General features: G+C 36.2%; 1 protein-coding gene across 9 annotated transcripts in view; it reads left to right on the top strand.

The window, feature by feature from the left end:
* Window positions 1-230: 230 nt before the first annotated feature.
* Window positions 231-22,605, top strand: part of ZNF521 (zinc finger protein 521) — a 316,223-nt gene continuing 293,848 nt past the window's right edge. For 3 of the 9 annotated variants that reach the window (XR_015733603.1, XM_087891346.1, XM_034429631.2), the window contains exons 1-2: window positions 231-3,527; window positions 4,625-4,665. Coding sequence is in view for 5 of the 9 variants with exons in the window: in XM_087891346.1 (XP_087747472.1) it covers window positions 4,626-4,665 (40 nt within the window). In the remaining 4 variants the exon portion in view is untranslated. Of the gene's footprint in view, window positions 3,977-4,410; window positions 4,666-22,605 lie in introns of those variants that run through there. The other 6 variants (XM_087891347.1, XM_034429632.3, XM_034429635.3 and 3 more) reach the window with 5 other exon arrangements.

Genomic DNA, 22,605 nt, shown 5'->3' with positions numbered 1-22,605 from the left:
TTACGTAAACTTTGCACTCCTGCTGTCTGTGAAGACGGTAGTAGCAACTTGATTCTAATGAATTGTGGTGGCACACTGGCAAAATTCATAAAAGATAAGTGAGATTAGAAGAAGGAAAATAGCCTGAAATGTACTAACCTGTAGTGAGAGCAGTGGGTTATTTTTCCCCCAGTGGTTTCGACCTCAGGATTGCAATTTTGTTACAATGATTTGAAACTTCTCAAAGGGGTTGATGCTTTGCTGTGGACATTTTAAATTGTGGATTTATTTGAGTTGATATTAAATATTTCCACATTCTTTGGAGAATACGTATCATTTATAAACCCTACTTATTCTGCTATATCCATACTTCTGTACTGCAAAAATATAAATATGTGAATATTTTAAAACACCAACAACAAAAACCTCAATATAAGGTGCATTTACATGGTTTGTTCCTTTACTAGTTTCTCCATCCTAGTTTTATCTCACATGAAAATTAAGAAAAAAAGTGACACATGACAGCATATAAATCATGCATCAAGAGCAAGAGTATGATATTATTTCAAGTGTTTTTACTTTTTATATGGTTGTAAAATTGGACGGGAGGCATTTCCTTTTAGAAAATTATCCAGGTCATGTATAGATATAGCCTGAAGCTTATGAGAAGCTTTATGTTTTGCTCTTCTTTAGTTTTTGTTGTGCATTTAAAGAAACAGATTAAATTTTGATGAATGCTTGGCTTCCTGAATTGAGATTTATTCCTGGAGGGGTAAGAAACATTTAGAAAACTGGGGAGATAGGCACTTAATGCAGTTGTCTCCTGTTACTACATTTCCTACCCTAGCTTAAACCTATAAAGGAGCTGTGCAAAGTAGTACAGTATATTTAGACAGAATCACTTACATTTGCATGTAACTGAAAAACAGCTCCTCAAACGTTTAATGCAATTTCAGCAAAGAAAATTAGGCCATCTGTAAAAAACCTACAATATTTTTCCTGTAATGTTATCCATTCACATAAAACAGTATGACTGCCACAGAATATGAAGATGATTTTTTTTTACTTTGAGAACAATAGAAGCCGATATTTTTTTTATCTACATAAGCTCTCTCACTGATGTGCTTCCCTGTCACAATTCACCTTAGAAATTGCACTCCCATATACTTTTTGTTTTTGAAGGACTGTCAAAGTTTAAATAATCTGGGGCAAACAATACTTGCTCCTCAGTGGTTAAGCAACAGTTGTGCATTAAGATATTAAGCATACTATTTTTAATGAATATGTGTATTTATTGCATTTTAACTTTTCAATTAAGTAAAGCTGATTTTGCAAGTGTGAATCAAGAGTTTTCCAATTTCTGGTACAAATGAAGTTGAAGAAATGTATCCAAAATGTTGATTTAATAAAATACATTTAATATATTTATATATAGACATGTATGAATTTTTGTGTTTGCTTCAGTAAAGAAAGAGCAAAGTTTTTAATACATTAGAAACATGATACAAGCTGATGTTAAAAAATAAAGAGGTACATAATTATACATTTTAGTTGCATGCTCCTGTCTTGCCACCATTTAGTATTAAATACAAAAATCAGAATTTGCTGACTAATTGGAACTTTTTAGTTGAAAAATGCAAGAGGTTTGTTTCCTTCATGCAGAAACTGAGGTCTGGATGCTGTCAGCCCTTTTGCTTGGAAACACCTTTAGTTGCTACAGATGTTTCCTGTCATACATAAACAAAATCACCAGGTCAAAGCCTGAATTCCAAACTTGCTACCTAAAGAGTATTGCACTGGATTAAAATCACCTCTGATGGAATTTATTTTTGTGATCATAGACAGAGTTCTTTAAAAACTTACCTACTGTGATTGATAGGGCCTATGTCCCAAATTGCATCTCAATAAATATCTACTCAGGCAGTACATAACTTCACACAGTGCAGTTCATAAATCAGAAGGTCTTCCCCTCCTCCCCAAGGGCAGTTCTCTGGAGGCATCTGTGGGACTGATATCACAACTGTAACAACAAGGCAACAGCACCTAGAGTGCTTTGATTTTGAAATGGATGAATCTGTGAAATGTGAACATATTTGAAAAATGGGCAAGTCTTTTTAATAATAGTATATAATTCCATCTAAGTTTGATGTGCAGTTAAAGCATTGTGTCACTAAAATTATTTTGCCAGAATTATAATGGTATAGTAGTTTTTCTTATTAGTGGATTGTGGAAGTTGGTTGTGTGTGCCAAATATTTTTTTCTCCCATTTGATAGTTAATTATGCTTAAATCAAGAATTTAAGCTCGGTGAAGTTTTATCAAACAAAATGCAGGTCTCAGCCAATTTAATGTTCTTTCCTCATAACTTCTGAACTATTATATGGCATGTGTCCTCCCTCAAATCTATTAGTAAATAAATAATTACCCTTATTCAAAAAACTGGAGAGACGACACGGTCCTAATCCTAGTTGAAGCACCGAAGGGCGAGAAAAAGGCAATCCCTACAATCAGCTTTACAAATAATAACATTCGTAGCAGTAAACGCGAGGCAGCTGCGTGATTACTTAAAAAAAAAAATCTTTAAAAGTTGCGGAAATAAGACGACGGCAACAGTGCACTTGTTTAAATGAAAAGGAGACAGCAGATATAAAATCGATATATAAAAATGTCTATTTAAACAGCACGCGCCCAGACGCGCGTTTGTTTTTTAAGAGGCGCAATTTGCAGAAGAAAACTGCTTTTCAAATGGCATCCGCCGTGAAATCTGTGGAAAATTCACAGGTTCCGTTCCACTGTTGCGGAGGAAATAAGTAAATAAGCCAGCAGCTCCGGGGGCGAGTTGCCTAATGAAGGGGGGGGGAAACAAACGGAGGAGAGCGGAGTCGGTGACAATGGTCAGCCTTCCTTAAAACATATTTCTCCCCCCTCTTTCTCTCCGGCCCCCCGCTTTTGGTGTGTGGCAAAAGGCTGAGATCTTACTTTTGCATCGTTCCTTCTACCACCAGAAGGGGGACCTTCTCCACTCTCGGATGCAGCCTCGCTTTAATTTCCGAGAAGAGAGCAGGAGAGACCAGAGATATCCGCTGTGTAGCTCTAATAACATTACAGCGGCGGAGTGTATGTACGTGTGTGAGTGAGCGAGCGAGCGAGGCTGGTGGGTTGGGTTGTTGCTTTTCCCTCTCTCTCTCTCTCTCCCCTCCTCTCCCCCCCCCTCCTTCCTCCTCCTCCTCCTCCTCCTCCTTTTCCTGCTGCAGCACAGGCTCCGGCTCCAGGTCTGAGGCTCTCTCCGCCTCTTCCAGTCCAGATCTTGGCGGTCTCTCCCCTCCCTCCCCTCCTCCTCTGCATCTCTCTCGCCTTTTAATCATGCCCCTCTGTCTGTGTGTGAGTGCAGGCAGGCTGACAATGATTTCCTCAGTGATTACGTACAGAGCGAGTCCCTGCGGGTTAGGGGCCCCCTCTGGAGCCATCCTGATGGCTTTGGGGGCCTTGCTTCCATTTTCCATTATTATGTGGACTACCGGAGCGACAGCGCAGTCCAAGACCTTGCAGGTTTGTGATGAGGAGGGAGCACACAGCACACTTCTCCTTCTCCTCCTCCTCCTCCTCCTGCTCCCGGCTCTCCTCCTCTCGCCGCCGAGCCAGCCGTAGAGTTTAGAGAGCAACATCCAGCTCCCCAAATCCAGGGCTGCTACAGCGGACCCGGCGATTCAAAAAGAAAGGGGGGAATCCCACCCCAAAGCAAAGGGGCGCAGGAGCAGAATAACAACAAAACCCAGAGATCTATATATTTATTTCTATGCCACAAACAATAACAAAAATAAGCCAAATAACCAAGAGAGATAGAGCGCGCTAAAATTATGTGTATATTTGTTTTGTTCCCTTAAAAATTAGTTTAGGTATCATTTTTTCCCCTCCCTGAAAAGACAGGAAGGTTTCCAAAGTATATTTTTTTTTAAATCTTTGGCATTTTTGTCCTGTTTGCAACATTCTGCATTCCGGTGAGCGATTTTTAATTTCCCCCTCTTTTTTCTTATTTTATTTTTGTTTGGCAACCTTGGCATCAGTTTTTTTTTCCTGCTTAATTTTATCATCGTTCTTATTTGATTTTTTTTTTTTACAAAGAGGTGATTGTAAACAAGCCAAGTGATTTTTTTCTTTTTTTAAAAAAAACCCTTTTTCCTTCTTGAAGGCAGCTATCGTAGGGGTGGGGGAAACCCAAATTATCAGGTTGTTTTTATGCGTTTTTGTGTTTTTAAAGAAAGCAAACATGTAAATTTTATGTAAATTTTAGTTATTAAAAATAAAATTAAAGAGTCCTAGTGAAGATTTTTTTAGTGGCTATCGGCATTTCCCCCTCTTTTGTTTTGCATTTTGCGAACATTTTCCTTGGTGCCTTTTTGAGTGGGGGGTTCCTAAAAGGGGGGGGGGCTGCTGGAGGTTGAAGGGGGGTGAAGATTTAAAGCTTGGAAAGTTTTCGTGCAGCTGCTGGAGCAAAGCTCTGAGCCCCCCAAGCTAGCCGCCAGTAGAGAGAGGGAGGGAGAAAGAGAGGTAGCGGAGGAGAGTCTTTCCAGGGTTCTCATCGGTTGTAAGAAAGTGTAGTTTCTTAGCGGGCTGACATTGAAACAACTTCAGCTGTTTACTTTTAGGATGTCTCGTCGCAAGCAAGCTAAACCAAGAGCACTCAAAGGTAAGTACGGACCCCCCCACTGCCCTCCCTCCTTCTCTCCTCCGCCCCCCTCCCCTTAAATGCCACTGTTTGTAGCTACAGCCAGGCTGGGCTGCGAGATCTGGCGTGTGTGTGTGTGTGTGTTTGGGAGTCTGATGAGTGAATCCGAGATTCCCCTTTATCGTTCCTGATCTAGAGCGAAGCAAAGAATTGTATGCGAAGGGATGGGGTGGGGGGAAATAGACGCGCGGATAGACACACACACATCCACACGAACTAGGTGGGAACTGGGGGAAAGAAAGTCACCTCCAATCTAGGATCCTCCGACCGTCTCCGTTTTTCCTCATCTGATCAGTGGGAAAAGTTCTTGGGTGTGAAAACAATCCTTTCTTACATTCCCTTCCCTTCCTTTCCTTTTTTTTTTTAAGCGCTCTATATATTTTCGGGCTCCCCACCCTACCATCCCTGCTTTCCCCAGGACTTTAGGAATACTTGGAAGAAGAGGGGTGGGTGGCGTGCCCAACATTTATTCTTCCAATCTGTCCCAAGAAGTGACTGCTTGTTATGTGCGGTGCTTTAGTTCAGTGGTGGTGTTGTTTTCCTTAGACCTTATTTCATTACAAATAGCGGATTTCCCCGGTTTCTTTATCACCGAAGAGTTGATCCCATAAACTTTTTAAAATAAGCTTTTTGTTTTAAGTAAAAAAAAACAAAAAAAACAAACCCGATACGATTTGTGCTGATTTTAGTTGGAGAAGGAAGTTTTTTTTTTAATGATTAAAAAAAAGCCCAACAACAGCCCAGAAGTGGGTGGGATTTGCTGGGATCTACTTGACGGGGGGGGGGGAGAGAAGAGACAAGAAGAGGAGGAGAAACAGAATTGAAGTTATTATTGATCCGGCGGCTGGTGGAGCTGGCTGGCGCTGTGTCCTGGAATGTGTGGTGGCGGTGAAGCCTCTTTCCTCCTCCGCCTCCCCTTCTTTTTGGAGAAGGGGAAGGAGGGAGGGATCGGGGAGAAGTGGGGTGGGCTGATATTTGAGAGCTAGACTTGAGGGGTGCTGGGGGGTGGAGGGGAGAAATGCAAAATGCGCAGGAGCCTCCGTTAACAAGAATTTTAACGTACAGGAGTCGGCAAAAACCCTGAAGGGGAAGGACAAAGGGTGGCTTGTGAGAGAATGTGGCGGCCCACAGGAATGTCCTGGGGAGATGCCTTGCCTCCCTCCCTCCCTCCCTCCCTCCCTCTTTCTTTTGGCCCAGAGGTCTTGACAAACTGGCCTCCCACAGTCACTCTTCACTCTTCCATCTAGGACACTGTCGCCTTTCCCTCCGGTGGACGCTGCCAGCAGAAGCCTCTGCAGTCTTGCCTCTCAGATTTCCCCTTCTTGTGTATTTTGCAAATGCTCAGATTGATCTTTCCGGTTTTGATTTTTCTTCCTGCCCTGCCGCTTTCTCTCTCCTTGACCATCGCTGGTCAATTCATGGTGAACCTCACAATGATGCAGATAGTTTGCTTGTCTTCCAAAACAGGCTTTTCCACTCTGCTCCCTAATTTTCCTTTTTGAAAGGGAGAACTCAGCCTAGTTTTATACATAACCTGTGTTTGGGAAAGAAAAGTTGCTCTTTTCCTGCTGCTGGAGTTAAATCCTATACTATAGGTTAACAAAGCTAGAAGTTATTTTCTCTATCTGGTCCTGGCTAGATAGAGGGAGATTCGTAATTAAATAAGAGCTAGTGACAATGATTCACATGTCCTAATGAGACATATAGTGGGTGAAGAGGCAGTGTTTGAAGTTTGGGGAAAGTTGGATTATGAATCAAGACTCCTGAATAAATTTGGAGGGAGCTAAATTAATAGCAGTCTTAACCTGTTAATCCTGATTTTATGTAGCAATCTTTGACAGAGTGCTTGGTTGAAGTTAAAATACTATATTGGTAGGAATGACTTTATTGAAAAGTCTGTTTAAACGTTCAGTTCAGCACAATGGTTATGTCTGGTGGAATAAAAACTCCAGATTAGAAAAAAAGTTATCTACTGGGTTCTAATAAGGAAGTTAGAGTTATCCTATTGACCAAGACATTTTTTAAAGCCAACCCTCTAAATATCTCTAGCACATACAATTTAGAACCTTGAATTCATTTGATCCCTGTATAATTTTCACTGACTGAAGGTTACATACTTCAAGTATGCTTTATAGTCTGACAGCATTTAGGAACAAATTTGATGTTCTTCAGCTGTCTTTCAAAATTATTTTACATTGGGAATTGTGTTGATTGTGCATATGCTTATTTCCAATAGCTTCTCTAAAGAGGAATAATTTATATGCCTTCAGGATTTTATGGCCAATAAAACTGATTATATTTGTGGGAAGATGTTAAAAGAAATTGCCTGAACAAAACCCCCTCTATCATTGGATCTATGCATGTTATTTTTCTGAAGTTGTTACATGTACAAAAACATAAAATACTATAAATAGGTAGGTTCCATTTTCTGTGTGAATGTATAAAATAGTTTTCGATCTGTACCTATAGTGCATGAGCAAAGAGCAGTATTCCAGTGTTAGAAGTACTGTCATTGACAGTAACTATTGACCTAAACAATTAGTTATTTAAATGCAGCACTTAAAACATTCCAAGACATTACTCTGTTCATTAGTCTCATTAGTCATAATACATGCTAATGCCATCTGATATATCATAACTGATGCAATATTTAGGACATTGCTCTATAAATTATTCTAAAATCTTTTCTCTGTGCAGCTTTATTTTAAACCTCCCTCCCCCCAATTAAGCTGATTTTAAGCTGCTTGATATTATTTGAAGAAAAATACAGTAAGAGTTTTTGGTATGTTGAAGTTGTTCCAAAGTTTACATTATTCTGCTATCACTGCTTTTTAAAAAAAAAAACACTCATTTTTTCAATTAAGTAATATATTCAAGAAGAATAAATATTTCTCATATTTCAGTGTAGACAGTTATAGACAATTTGTTAACTGTGACAGTTCTTTCTATTTTAATATTAGTTGTATCTGTGTCTGTTTAGAACTATAGTCTTAGTTTTTTTTTCTTTAAAATGATTAATGCACAAATCATTTAAAGATAAGCAGGAACTGTTGATTAAAAATGCAGTTGCAAACTTTCAGGGCCAAGATATATTTTAAAAGCTCTCCTAAATCTGTGTGTGCTGACATTGAATCAACAAACCTACTCTATTAAGTGGGAATTAAACCTCAACTGCCTTCCCTTTGCTGAAAAAGAATGAGAAGAAATATAGTAATTTTTTTCTTTAAATGGGTACCTATCTAATAATTTCATAAAATAATTATGGAATAAACACCTTCAGGATTGATGATCAACTTGTTATGATTCTGTAAGAGAAAACAACATTTCAAAGGAAGTTTATTTTTGTACCATTGATCATTTTTGTGCTTTTGATTTAAAAGTTGGCTTCTGAGCATATGCTTTAAAATCTTAATTAACCACTTTCATTACAAGGGTAATTTATTTTGCTTAGTTTTTTTTAATGAAAATCTTGTCTGTGAAGTAAAATCACCACTTGAAAATGACAGCCACTATAAAAACAAGAAGGGAATGCTAATAAATTGTGCAAGGGTACTCAGGTACTGATGAAGAACTGTTTTCAATAACTTCAGTAACAAATGTTTAAAGCCCAGTTATTTTGAGTTTAAAAGACCAGCATCTACAGGTTGTTTTTATATATGCTATATGACATAACATTTGCAAGGTTGAGTTTTCTTCTCCTGAAAAGGTAAATATATTCTACAGTATATTTATTTGAAGAAAAGCTAGCTTCAAATCTCTCTGTTTGTCTCCTTCAAACTATTTTTAAAAAAATAAAAAAATAATAATGAACAAACTGAGCTGTCACTTATATATTAAGTATATTTACAGCAACAAAAGGTCAAGGTAGGCCATTGTGCATGTACAAAATCATTGTTACATTTTCCTAAGCAACAGAGGAAAGGAAGATAAAATATGTCATACCTTTACATTGGCTTCTGGAAAGAATGGTGATGGTTTTGAAGTTTGGCATCTTCTATGGACTCTGTTATTATTTTTCTTATTTATTTATTTATTTTTATCATTAAGTGTCTTTATTAAAATAGAAAATTATTATTTTCAGTCAGATAGCCAATTATTGTTCCCCTTGTATGTGGAAAAGGGTATCTGATACAAGATAAAGGACGATTATAGTTCACTATGAGTACAGTTCTTGATGATGGTTTTAAAACATATTATTTGAATGTAAGTCCCATTGATTCAGCAAAATTTACGTATAAACCTCTAAGGAAATATGACCAGGATGATCATATAAATATAAACTTTTAGCCATCTTAAAATATATTCAATGTGCCACAGCATTCATGGAGGAAATTATGAGGATTAAATTAGCTATGTCAGGGATATTAACAAGACACACATTTTTAAGGAATTGTCCATATTTTAATATCTCTCCTCCCTTACAATGTATTTTCATTGTGTTGACCTAGACGCACTTTCACAACATAACATTATTAGATGTGCCTATTCTGGAATAAGATCTGCTGATTTCAATATTATTTTCATGCAGGTAAGCGTGTGTAGGATTACAGCTTTCATTTGTAAATTTTTCTGATTTTCAGCAAGAGAAACTGCATTTTTATCACTAGACTATGCTTAATTTGATTGAAGTATTCTGAAATGACAATAGTGATACATATTAAAGTCCTAAAATGCTTTAGGATTAACTTTCTGATATAATGGCTGTATTTTCTTAACTTCCTGAATGGTTAGAAATCTAGAAAAAAATATATCCATCTGAAATTCACCATTTCAGATACATATATCAACACATCACTTCTGTCACATTTTAGAGAGCTAAATATGTTTGCATAGAAAAGCACAGATATTGTTACAATATTGAGAATTACAATTTAGCAACAGTGCCTCACAGAGTGAATGGAATTCAATGTGTATTCCATCTTTCTTCATACTAAATGTTTTTTCTTTTTCAACCTTTACACAGACAGCAGCTTAGAAATCATTAGATTTTGTAATTTATAGCATTACATAATCTGTTTGACAAAAATAATTATATCGGTATTCATCTAGGATAATTTCCATGAGTTCTAATTTTTCTTGTTCTTCTTCGAAAATATTTTTTCCTGAAAATATCCAATTTCAAAGCACTGTAGCATTACAGTCTCAGAAGGGAGGGAGAAATAATTAATAAAATTTCACTTGGCTTGTAAACCAGAAATGACTGATTGGAAGAAGACTGCTACCTTGCTTTGGTCTAACACTATAGGCAAAGTTGAAAATATGTACATGACATCACATTTAAACACTAAAATTAGAACTTTAAAATGTCCTTAGAATTCAGGCAATTATTATGCTTTTTGGTTGCTTGTTTACATTTTCCTTGTTCATAAAGGACAAGTTAATCTATTTTGATATGATGTGTATATGTATGTATGTCTTTGTGTGGATGGATGGATGGATGGATAGACGGATGGATAGACAGATAGATAGACAGACAGATAGATAGACAGATAGACAGATAGATGGACTGATTGACTGACTGACTGACTGATTGACTGACTGAAACTATTGGTGCTACTGCTTGATCCCAAAGCTTTGTCAAACTGCAATTGTATATAGAATGCTATGTAACTATAGCTATTTGCTAATAAGGCAAATTTTATTATGTTGAACATGAAAGTTAAAGTACACTGATACAAAATAGAAGTTTTTCTAAAGCAAAATTTCATCATTTGTTGAGATATTTCCCTATTTATTTGGTTTTCATTATACATTTAGATGCTGACACCACTGGTATGATTCACCTTGTATCAGGATATATTAAGTGGGATATAGAACCATTGAGATATTAGATACTTTGACTTCAAGCTAGTTAAAATGCACATTTTGTCTGAGTCATTCTTTACCCTTTTCCTACAAGTTGTAACTCCATTGCTTTTAAGCAGGATTTGTATTTCAGGATGACTGCCATATTTTGCCATTTTTACTGATCGTGGTAAAGTTAACTTACACTGGTTTTCTACTCAATGCCACAAGGTTCAGTATAGTTTTAACTGCTATGCTGTTTTGTCAGTATAGTGGCGCATTCCTTTGGCATATTTTCTCTAGTTAAAATTCTTTGGACAAATCTCTATCCTATTCCGTCTTCTAAAATAAAAAAGCAGAAGTATTAGAAGGAACTAATTTTTTATGTTGTCAATTGTTGAGGAAGAATACTACACCTCCACACACACACACCCCTACAAAATTATGTGTTGAATATACAGTATGTTTCTGTAAAACCAATACAGTCTTGGAGAAACAGACTTCTTACTGTTAAATAAATTTTAATTTGCCAACTAATCGTTGCTGAATGTATCAGTTTGTGTGTGTGTGTATTATATATATATATTAAAATTAAAAAAATTAAAATTAAAATCTCGGGTGTTTTCCCGCATCATTGTAAATAAATTGGTTAAAATGTTTAAAACTCTGGTTAAAATCCCAGCTTAAAATCTTCTAAAGCTATATTTATTTATTTATTTATTTATTTATTTATTTATTTATTTATTTATTTATTTATTTATTTATTTTCTTACTTCTTCGTAGGATTTATGTGTGTTTTTCCTCTAGCCGGGTTTTCTCTACGTAACCAAAGTTTTTCTGCAGCCCTAGCTCAGTTGAATCATATCCACTCAATTCTGGGCTTTTTTTTTCTTTCTGGCAGCCAGCAAGTCTCTCACCTGGCACCAGAACTTGCTGGCTGCCAGAAAGAAAAAAAAAAGCCCAGAATTGAGTGGATGTGATTCTACTGAGCTAGAGCTGCAGAAACCTTGGTTACGTAGGGAAAACTTGGCTAGAGGAAAAACATATACATATACATATACATATACATATACATATACATATACATATACATATATATATATATATATATATGTATATATATTATATGTATTGATTTGCAATGTTCATTTAAAAATTCTTTACATAGAGCTGTACTTTCACAAATTGTAAGAAGTAAAATTTTACATTTTAGTAAGTTCCATTTCTTTGGTACAAATGTCATGTTATACTATTCGGATTCACGGCATCTTTGTGTTTTGACAAGTTATAAAGTTATTATATCAACATGAATATGGTAATAACTAAGTGGGAGAAGTAAGCCACTCTTTGGTTCCAATATAGTTTTGGATTGAGCATTTTTCAGTGTATATTATATATTGGAAAGGTATTCTGAAACTATGAATGCTTGAAAAAAGTTATATAAGTTTCAGTGCATGATTTCTAACATGCGCTTCAATTTGGGGGTGGGGGTTTATACCTTTTTGTCAAAGATCCCATTGGAAATAAAACATGGACTTCTATTTCATTCCCCCACCCCATTTCCTTTGGGTCTACCAGGAGCTTAGTTAGAATTTGGATGCCTTATTTGTTCCTGTTTTATGCTGAAAATTTGTATGTGTAGCATTTAAATGTACTTACGTATACAGGTAGTATCAAGGGCTGAAATTCAAGAATTATAATTTCTTTTAAGTTCCCTCCTTTTCGTAAATTAATAGCAGGAGAGAGATATTAGGAATGGCTTATGCAAACAAGAATGAAGTGGTTTAAATGAAAATCCAGACCTTAAAAACGTGGCTACAGTGGTGAGTTTGCACAAATGCAAGAACAAAATCTTCCTCTAGTTTTGGGCAAGCATTGGTCTTTAGCATGCATTACTTTTTATTGCAACACTGAGTAATTATGTTAGTTTAGTAATTATTAGAGATGAAAGAGCCTCTGTAAGATATGAATCCTAAACTTTAGTAGCTTTACTTTCAGACAGAAGAATGGTCAAGCAATAGTTAGCCATATGCCTGGGGATTATGATATAACAAATAAACAAGGGAAAACAAAAAAAGGGAACTTGATCTAAATTTTTGGAGTATCTTTCTTATTTAACATTCACCTGCATTATTCAGCTTCCCTATGTTTCATAAAAGAGATAGTGATTTTGTGCTTAGGTATGATAGACAATTCAGGTCCTTTTGGATTGATGCATACAATCCAAATTATGCCATGAGTCAGTAATACAAACACATGCATCCACTTCAGAGGTTGTCAGGTTTGTTTAATATTATTTTTAAAATCTTTTCCTATGGTAGACTGCATTACCCTTACTAATAGTTAGGCTGGTGCTACTGAGTAGATCAGAGACAGAGAACTTTAAAAGTTCTAAAACATAAACTTCTTTTCCATTGTTATAGAGGACACCAATCAATATAAAATTAAAGATAATTTCATTTATTTTTAACAGAACACAAACTGATGTATATCAGCTACCTTAGACTATTTATTAACCTACTTCCTGTACTTAAAGATTAGTTGGCAGTGATCTCTAAGAGTCTTAGGGGGTGACTTCTACCTCTCCTTCTGTTTGATTCTTTCAGATGAGAAATGAGCAACATGTAGATCTTGTTAGGCATGCTGCTTAGGGCTGATGGGAATTGGACTTCAATCTATTGCATTACATTTCCCCATGTGCAGCGCTTATGCTTAACTTCCACCTACCAGTTCAGCCCATCACTTGCAGTATTCATGTTTGTTCCTGTTCTCAGCATTGAGGGGATATGAATCAAGCCAACCCCTTATGGATATTAAGTAGACTTGGAATGTCCTGAAGATTTGTAAGATAGGCAAATATGCATCTTGGTTTTAAAATGTTCGTTCATTCATCGTTAAAAAACAATGTCTTCAAATGGGAGCAGAGATAATTAGCGTGATGGGTTCCCCCCCCAAAAAAAATTACTTCTCAAACATAACTTATGACTACTGAAAAAAATTAATACATTTTATTAGGCCAAATAAGAATTAACAAATTAGATGCAACTTGGTAAAGATGCCTCCTCAATTAAAAAAAAAAAATCAAAGCATTTATTTCTAAATGAAATTTAAAGTTATTTGATGAAAATGAGAGGTAGTTTCCTGATATTTCACCTCCTCTTAAGTTCTGTTTAAACACCCATGAGGTATCGGGAAGACAGTTCCTTCAAATCAGATTAAATATAGCCTATTATTTGAACATTGAATTGCTGCTGGTTGTTATTTGACTTTTTAAATTAATTGGTTTAAGTTGAGTAATTAGTTTATGTTGAAAGTTTGGATTTCATGAACAGTTTAATGAACAGGAAGGGTAAGAAGAAATGGGTAAATTTATTAAAGAAATGGGCATATGAATTGAAGATTGGAGAGAAAAAAAGTCAATGAAGCAATACACTAAAGAATAACTATAAAAAAAATAAAGGGTCAAAGAAACAATAAATAAGAGGATTAACCTTCTGGGAAGAGGACAGGGGAGTGATGGCTTCCTTCTATTTTTGTTCCTCTTCGGATCCTACCATTAGTAACTATACAATATACCCAATAGCCTCTGGTAACTTCATCATTCATAAATTTATCCCAATATTTTTCTCGTAATAACATATGAGAAAATTCTTCCATATATACATATCCAGATATGAGTTCTTAGGGAATTATTAGGCCTCTGAACTGAGACAGGTGGCAGCTGGGAACAAGGCCGTTCTAGATTTTCCCAGGCCTTATTATCATATATTCCTGATTTTTCCTGTTGATTGTTTTATTCTTTTAACATTAATATCTTCAAATTAATTGTTAGCACACCATTATAAGCAATCTCTGAGCTGCCAGAGTTGATTATGGAATTTGTATTGGAAATCCTGGTGAGAATATTTATGGGCTGGAGCAGGGCTGGGCAATAAATTTTCCCAAGGGACCACAGGATGAACTGGGACTGTTGTGGAGGGCTGAACCAATAGCTCCCAGCTGCGCTCTTTCCACTCGCCCACAAGGCAGTGTGGCAGCACTTTTTCTTCTCAACCTCTGGAGTCACTAGCTGACTAAAGGAGTACAAGGCAACTGCACCAGTAGTGGGTTTCAATTTTATTCGCTTGTGGGCGCGCACGCATGCAATGCTTCTGCGGATGTGCAGAAGCTTCCAGGTGGCTGGGTGGAGCCTTCCACTGCCGCTGCTACCGGTTTACCTGATCTGGGATGAACCAGTAGCAACCCACCACAGAACTGCACAACTGGATTGACTCAGCTTCTCCCATCTCCTACAGTGGGCTTATTTACATTTGATTTCCACTTTCCAATTGACCTCACATGGGCCAGGTAGAGGCAGCCAAAGGGCTGAATGTGGGTCAGGGGCCGTAAAATGCCTAGGTCTGGATTTGAGTGTCTCAGGAGCTCACAGCAATATGACAACTATGAACATAGTTTCCATGCATACCATATGGAAAACCAATGCTTCATTTGATAATTTGTTCTGCGCAAGAAGGCATCACTTTGAATGGTTTCCAGTTTGTCATTAGTAGATCTTCATCTGGTTGGTTGGATTCAAAGATGACTTGAAAGGTTTTGGAGTTGGCTGCACCAGTGATTTCTTAATATCTGTGGAATAGGGAGGATGATCAGCACATTCCCTCTTAAGTGCCCTCTTTTCCACAGTTGGTACACAGATGAACTGCAGGAGGTAAAGCAGTGAGGTAGATGACTAGATGAATCCCTGGTATTTGATAAAATACAACTTACATTAGGTAAAGGTAAAGGTTCCCCTTGCACATATGTGCTAGTTGTTCCCAACTCTAGGGGGAAGTGCTCATCTCTGTTTCAAAACCGAAGAACTAGCGCTGTCCGAAGACGTCTCCGTGGTCATGTGGCCGGCATGACTAAATGCCAAAGGCACACGGAACACTGTTACCTTTCCACCAAAGGTGATCCCTATTTTTCTACTTGCATTTTTTACGTGCTTTCGAACTGCTAGGTTGGCAAAAGCTGGGACAAGTAATGGGAGCTCACCCCATTACATGGCACTAGGGATTCAAACTGCTGAACTGCCAACCTTTCGATTGACAAGCTCAGCATCTTAGCCACTGAACCACCACATCCCTTATAACATAAAATAAAGGTAGCAAAAAACCAAGATTTTTTGGTGTACATTCTGTACTCCTAAACTCATGGCCTGCTGAGTTGTTTTAATTGTGAAGGATATGAATCACATCCCACCTCCTATTCTTAGAGGCCTATTACACAGGTGGTGTTACAATACTTTTCCTTTGAATTATTGTCGTTATTAGTTGATAACTTGTAGTTATGAAGTTATCATGTATAACTTTAGTTAATAAAATAATAAAAAGAGCAAAATAATAAAATTTTCCTTTTAAGGAAAATAGAATTGCTCTTTTTTTAAAAAAAGGAGTCAATTATTAGACTCTTAAGAAGCCTGTCCTGCATCTCTCAGAGGGACAACTATAAGCCAATTTTTATCCATCCTTGATTGAGTAACGTGGCTGACTTTTCAACTCGGGCAAAAGCAGATAATGTTGATTTATTTCAAACTGGCTTTAGGATACAGAGTTGAGACAACCTTGGTTGGTCTAATTGATGGTCTTTGCTGATTGATAGGAGTGTTGTTGGTTAACTTCTTGACAGTTTTCAATAATACCAACCATGGTATCTTTCTGGATTGCCTGAGAGATTTGGGAATGGGTGGCACGGCTGTGCAGTAGTTTCGTGTCTCTTAGGTAGACTGCAAATGGTATCTCTTGGAGTCAATTGCTCATTGAAATGGGGGCTATTATATTTTTACCCTTAGAGCTCTGTTCTGTTTCCAGTGCTCTTCAGTATCTACATGAAGCCACTAGGGAGAGCATCAGGAAATTTGGAACTGCGATGAGTGACAAATATCTGTTTGGAACTGGTTGATATCAGTTTGCTTATAGACTACCAAGTCTATTTCTCTATGACAGGTTCAAGAAATGATACGGTTTCCCTGAATGCTTGCTTGCAGATAGTAGTGAGCAATCTGGAAAATAAAAAATTGAAAATGAATCAAGACAAGACAGAGCTACCGATTCCAAGTGGTTGTAATTCCAGAGGCTGCACTGCCCCAGAAAGAGGGGATAAGCAGCATGGAAGTGCTTCTGGATCAAAATCTTTATTTGTTTCCCAAAGTGAATCAAAAGCCAGAAACATCTTTATTAGCTTCTGTTAATGTGCCAACCGTGTTCCTTTTTGCATGTCCTGGTTATCCTGATTTTAGTAATGTACCCTACCTAGGTTTTTATGTAGTCTGGAGACTTTAGGTAGCATACAACTTGACAGCTAGATTCGTCTTGAGTACAGCAGAAAGAATACCTGTGCTTTAAACACTGAACAGAAGGCCAGTTTGTTTGGGGCAAAATTCCAAGTAGTGGTCACTACCTTTAATGGCCTGTATTACTTAAGTCCATGCTATCAATGCCCTGTATTACTTAAGTCCATGCTTTTTCTACCATCAGAAAAAGCTTTTTTATATATGAACACCTGGGGTTTGCTTATAATTCCTATGCTTCTGTGTTGCAATCTCACTTTTTTTGGAATTTCTTTCCTGAGGAATTTTTTTCAAACATCCTTACAACACATCTTGCAGAGATTTTAACTGTTGATTTTAATTATTAATTTTATTTTATTTTTTTTAAAAAAACTGTTTTTATTGTAAACTTGAGAGACTTTGCTATTCAGTATTATACCAAGTTATTTAAATCAATCAGTTCAATAAATCTACCAGAGACCAAATACGTTTATAGTAATATTTCATAAAGAAGAGAATCCTTTTCTTCTCCATGAGAATGAATGACTTGTAATTCTAACAAAAGTATCTGTCTCATATTAATTTTGTTCATATTAATTAGCATCTTAAATAAGCATTGCTTCCAAATAATACATGGCTGCCTAATAGTATTTGTCACTCTTGTTTCATATTTAATTTAGGTGTGTGCAATTTGAATCCTAGCTTTCTGCACATAATAAATGAACAATTTAGTTGGTCTTTTAGTTGCCTGGCGGTAGCTTGAAGGGCAGTGAAATTGCCAAAATAAGCTCATTGGGCTGTGATACCATTTTGCTCTGATGTTGTGCTAGATTGAGTTTTGACTGTAGTCATTATACAAACGAAGTAGCATTTATAATTTGTAAGAGATTATTATTTTTAAGTGTGTGGTTCAGTCTCTGGAATTGGTTATGATATAAATTATATTAAGTATATTAAATTGGTATATATATTTTCTTGTTTAATTGGTAGTCTTTGTATGGATGTCCCCTACCTTTGATTTATTTCTACTTCTGGAAGTAGTTAAAATGACTTTTATTTGAGTTGGCCCTTGCAAAGAATTGCATAATGAAAGCATTATAGTTTTGTGCTCAGAGTTCCTACCTTTCTTAAGGCAATTAACATTTCTAATAATAGGTGTTATTTCCGATCTTTGAGAAAGGTTCATTCAACTACCTCAACATATGACCTTTTTTTGATACTTTAATGTTATTGTAATCAGTTAATTAATTTGCAGTTTGGTTAAAAGCAAAGCAGCCAGTTGCTTGAAATATCTTTGAGCCTAATGAGAACCCACTTCATTTTATGCAGTTAGTAGGTATAATATTTGGGTGGAATCCAGGCTGTGTTTGCTGAAATACAGTAGCTAAAGCATTCTACTATTTGATTAAACCCATAGAATCTTAATAAGACTTGAATATACCTAATTTTCTCTGATCTAGGAGAACTGGATTAAAATTTCAGTTCAGCTGTGAAATTGTTGGGTAATTTTACCTAACCACTGTTTTTTAGTCTGGAGAACATCTGCATGTTTCAATAGTCACTATAAAGGAAAACTTAATTATATTCTTAATTTCCTTTGTGAAAATTTTTACTTGGCAGGTTTGTGAATAAGAAATAATGTTAGGCGCTCACGTATACTTACACTGGAAGTACCTTTATATGAAGTTTTGTCTGATACACAATTTCCTCTTGTTATATTATGTATCCATGACACAGGTTTGGATAAACATTTTTCATTGATGGCTATAAAAATTGTTCGGCCTTTCCCAGCTTGATAATTGTAAAATATATTGGGCTTCAGTTTCCACTAAGTTGGGGAAAGCTGATATAGGTGTATGATCTTATCTATTAATTTTCACTAATTTAATTTAATTTAAATTTAATTTATTAGATTTGTAAGGTTGCCAAATTCAGAACAACTTTTGCTGGTGTACAATATTAAAAACAGATACAAAAAGAAGTAACATGGAAGAATTGGCATACTCCTACAGTAATAAGAGTTTCTTCCCTATTTATATACTCGTTTTCATTCAAAAAATAATAATTAGAATACCTAGAGAAAATAAGGCATGGAGAAACAGTAGATTGTAATTTACAGTAAACAAGTTGATGATGGGAAGCCTTCCATGGTAAATTATGCAAATCTTTAGAAATAGATATTTTGAAAATATATACTAGAGGGACTACCATATCTGGACTGGAAAAATCTAGTTTAGCAGAAGAGAGGTGGAGTAAATTATATTTCTTTGCTACTATTTTGTCTCAATTTTTCCAATCCAAATATAATGGCCTTTGTATTCATATAACCTGTAAAAATAATTCAAATAGCAACAAATTCTACTAGAAACTTACAGTTTTCTGCCCATGTAGAGAGAGCCATGAGCAACTTAAGAAGCAGCCGTACAAGTTGGAAAAAAGATGACGCTGCTTTAAACAGTTGGAATAGGATAACTTGCTGTGGCCAACTTGCTTTGGTCAATTCGCCATGGCCAACTCACTGCAGGAAAACCCGCCACAACCAACTCGCCATGGGACAACTCGCTGGAGGACAATTTTAACAATTCTATTTAATTATTTAAAATAAATAAAAACATTTTAATTTTTGCCATTCACATTTCATTCTGTCCCTCCTTTTACATCCTTTCTTTAATGATTCTATGCAACCATTTCTTTGGTATTAGTGTAACTCTTCTTCTGCAGTGAGTTGTCCTGAGACTGAGTTGGCTGTAGCGAATTGTCCTGCAGCAAGTTGGCTGCAGCAAATTGGTCATGGCAAGTTGACTGTGGTGAATTGTCATAGACCCTTAACAGTTTGGAAAGAGGTACCTTACACATCCTAAAGCACTTCTTTCAAAGGATTTGCACAGGCCTAGATAGTGGAGATTTTTTCCCACACAATGGGTGCTATCAGGGAGAATTTTTTTTTCCATCACAGTTAAAGAATGACAACCAGCTGTATGTCTTGGTTGTGTTCTCCATTTTTGTTTTTCTTTTTTGAAAGAATAAGTTTGTGTTTATTTTATACAACACAGAGTATAAGGAAACTATTTTAAATGCATAGAACATATAGAAAGAGGTTAGATTTGACCTGCCCCCTCTCCCTGAAGCTTTTAGCTTACTGAAAACCTTTCTTCCATGATTTATCAATTATTGGAATCAATATTCTTGATGAATTGTTTAGACAGTGTTTATATATCCAGTTTAAGTAACAGCTCTATCATGCTGTTCATATGATGACTGCCTTTCTTGTGTTTGACAGACAACTAAGAGGAAAGAAAAGAAAATCAAGGATTTCCAAGATACCAAAAAACAAACAAACAAACAAACAAAAAACAGCTAAGGACAAACATGTATAAAACCCATAAAATATGTTTATTTTAAGCAGTTAATTTCTCTTGCAGAATGTCTTCTTCAAGGCCAGTTTTCATGGCCGTTGTAGAATAATACGATGATGTTCTAAATTCTATACACTGCACACATTTTTGTTTTTCTAGCTCATTATTGTCCTTAGCTACTGTTGTCGTTGTTGTTTTATATTTTGGGATCCCATTTTCCTCTTTTACTTTATTTTCATGGGATGCATTTTGTGGACATTTGCTAGCAGTGACCATGAATCATCTTGTAGACACTGTTCTAGAGGAAGTTTTTAAAGGATGATGTGATATCTGAGTTTGATATTAAATTAAATATACAACAACAAATATTAACTGCCAATTTTCTCTTTTGGTATTTAAGTAATATACTGTATTTTTTTGAGTATAAGACATACCTTCTCCCCCCCAAAAAAGGGGGTGAAAATTTAGGTGCATCTTATACACTGAATGTAGCCCCGCGCACCCACTGGCCCCTACCCTTTGGCCTCTGCCTCCCAGCAATTTACCTCCTTGCAGCAAGCCCCAAGAAGAAACAGCCCATTTCAGCTTCAGCACAGCCTAATTAGCACAAATTGATTGTCTGTTGGATCGGCCTTCCGACTCTTAGCTGTTTTGCATGGGCCTCTACTGCTTGCTGCAAGGAGGTAAATTGCTGGGAGCAGATTTTTTTTTTTTTGTGCTAATCAAGTTATGCTGAAAATGAAAATGAAAGTTAAGGAGGCTATTTGCTGTTTGCTGCAATGAAGCAAAATAGCTGAGAAGCAGAGGCAGATTTCTTTTTCTTGTTTTCCTCACCAAAAAAGGTAGGTGCGTCTTATAGTCCGGAGTGCGTCTTATACTCTGAAAAATACAGTAGGTATTTTACTTAATTGTTATGGCCACCAAAATTTAAAACATATCAATAACTTCATGAATGAGTTGACTTTCTTGGAGATTCAGTGTGCAAAATTTAATGCATTTACCTATGCTTATCAAATAAAGGTGAGGTAGTTAGAAAATCTTACCAAATAGACATTAACCCAAAATAAAAAATGGGATATATTCAGTTTTTCCCAAGGAAGTGAACATTTGGAAATACTATTGAATAAACATGGTTGTACTTTATCTGTATATGATATTATAAAGATTTAAGAATGAGGAAAACAGTACTGTTTAAGTTACATTCCCCTATGCTGATGGCATCTAGATTGCATATCCTTCATAAAAAGCAATTCTAAGGGATGCAGTTGGGAAAGATGGCATTTAACTATTCCACAACTTTATAGACATGATTCTATACTGTTTTAGCTCCAGAGATTTCTTTTTCCTGGATAGACAATTGAATAGGTCCCCAAAGAATAGGTAGGACTTTGGTTGCATTTCCTCTGTGGTTGTGGAAGAACTCCAATAAAACTCAGTTGAATTCAAGATCCATGGCTTTTATATGTGATGATGTCTCTCATGGCAAACAATATTTCTAAATTATCCTTCTTGACAGCAATGTTATGTCACAATTATGACATTCTGCCAATTGGTCTGCATATAAGAAAAACTATAAAAGCTGCAAAAATCATAAGCATCTGACTTAAATCCTTTGAAATTGTTAAGCGTGTATTTGTTTATTAATGTGGGACAGACATTTGTCAGATGTAGTAATTTTGCATTAATAGAGCAATACATGTAGTCCTTGTTTAGTGATTGTCTCATTTAGTGACTGTTGCTAATGATGACAGTAAGAAAAAGGTAACTTTGCAACCAAGGTTCGCATTTAAGACTTTATGTACGTTATGTACTTTTCACACATCTGTAAAGCAAAGCAAAGGAAAGTTGAAGTGAGATTGTAGGAACAGTCACGGTTTTACTTAGCAGCTGCTTGCTTTATTGATTGATTGATTGATTGATTCGATTTATATGCCGCCCTTCTCCGGAGACTCAGGGTGGCTTACAATGCATTAAGCAATAGCCTTCATACTTTTGTATATACCTGCTTAGTAGGGCTTTTGGCCCCCCCAAGTGGTGTTCTTTTTTTTTATACAAAGTCAGCTTATTGCCCCCACAATCTGGGTCCTCATTTTACCTACCTCGGAAGGATGGAAGGCTGCTTTGCTTAATGACCGACTTGCTAGTTTGACTTGTGCTCATGAAACGAGGATTACCTACGTACAGAGTCTTTATCATTAATTTGCCAGCTTTTAAAACTACAGAAACATATCCAGCTAGTCTCTGAGAACCAGACATAATTCAATGGAGGAAACAAAAAAGCCTTTGGTTAGAAGGCATATTGCATAACAATTTATCACTTTTTATTTATTACTTTTTATTTATTTATTACTATTTATTATTTTTAACTGTTATTATTCTATTCTATTCTATTATAGCATGAGGTACAATGTATAGAAATCCTTACATTGTGAATGTGATCTTTACCGATATATT

The sequence above is a fragment of the Pantherophis guttatus genome, chromosome 3 (assembly GCF_059756535.1).
Source record: "Pantherophis guttatus breed Tessera chromosome 3, ASM5975653v1, whole genome shotgun sequence".
Lineage (NCBI taxonomy): Eukaryota > Metazoa > Chordata > Lepidosauria > Squamata > Colubridae > Pantherophis > Pantherophis guttatus.
The sequence above is the reverse complement of the archived record's forward strand: the minus strand, read 5'-3'. Positions and strand labels throughout refer to the sequence as shown.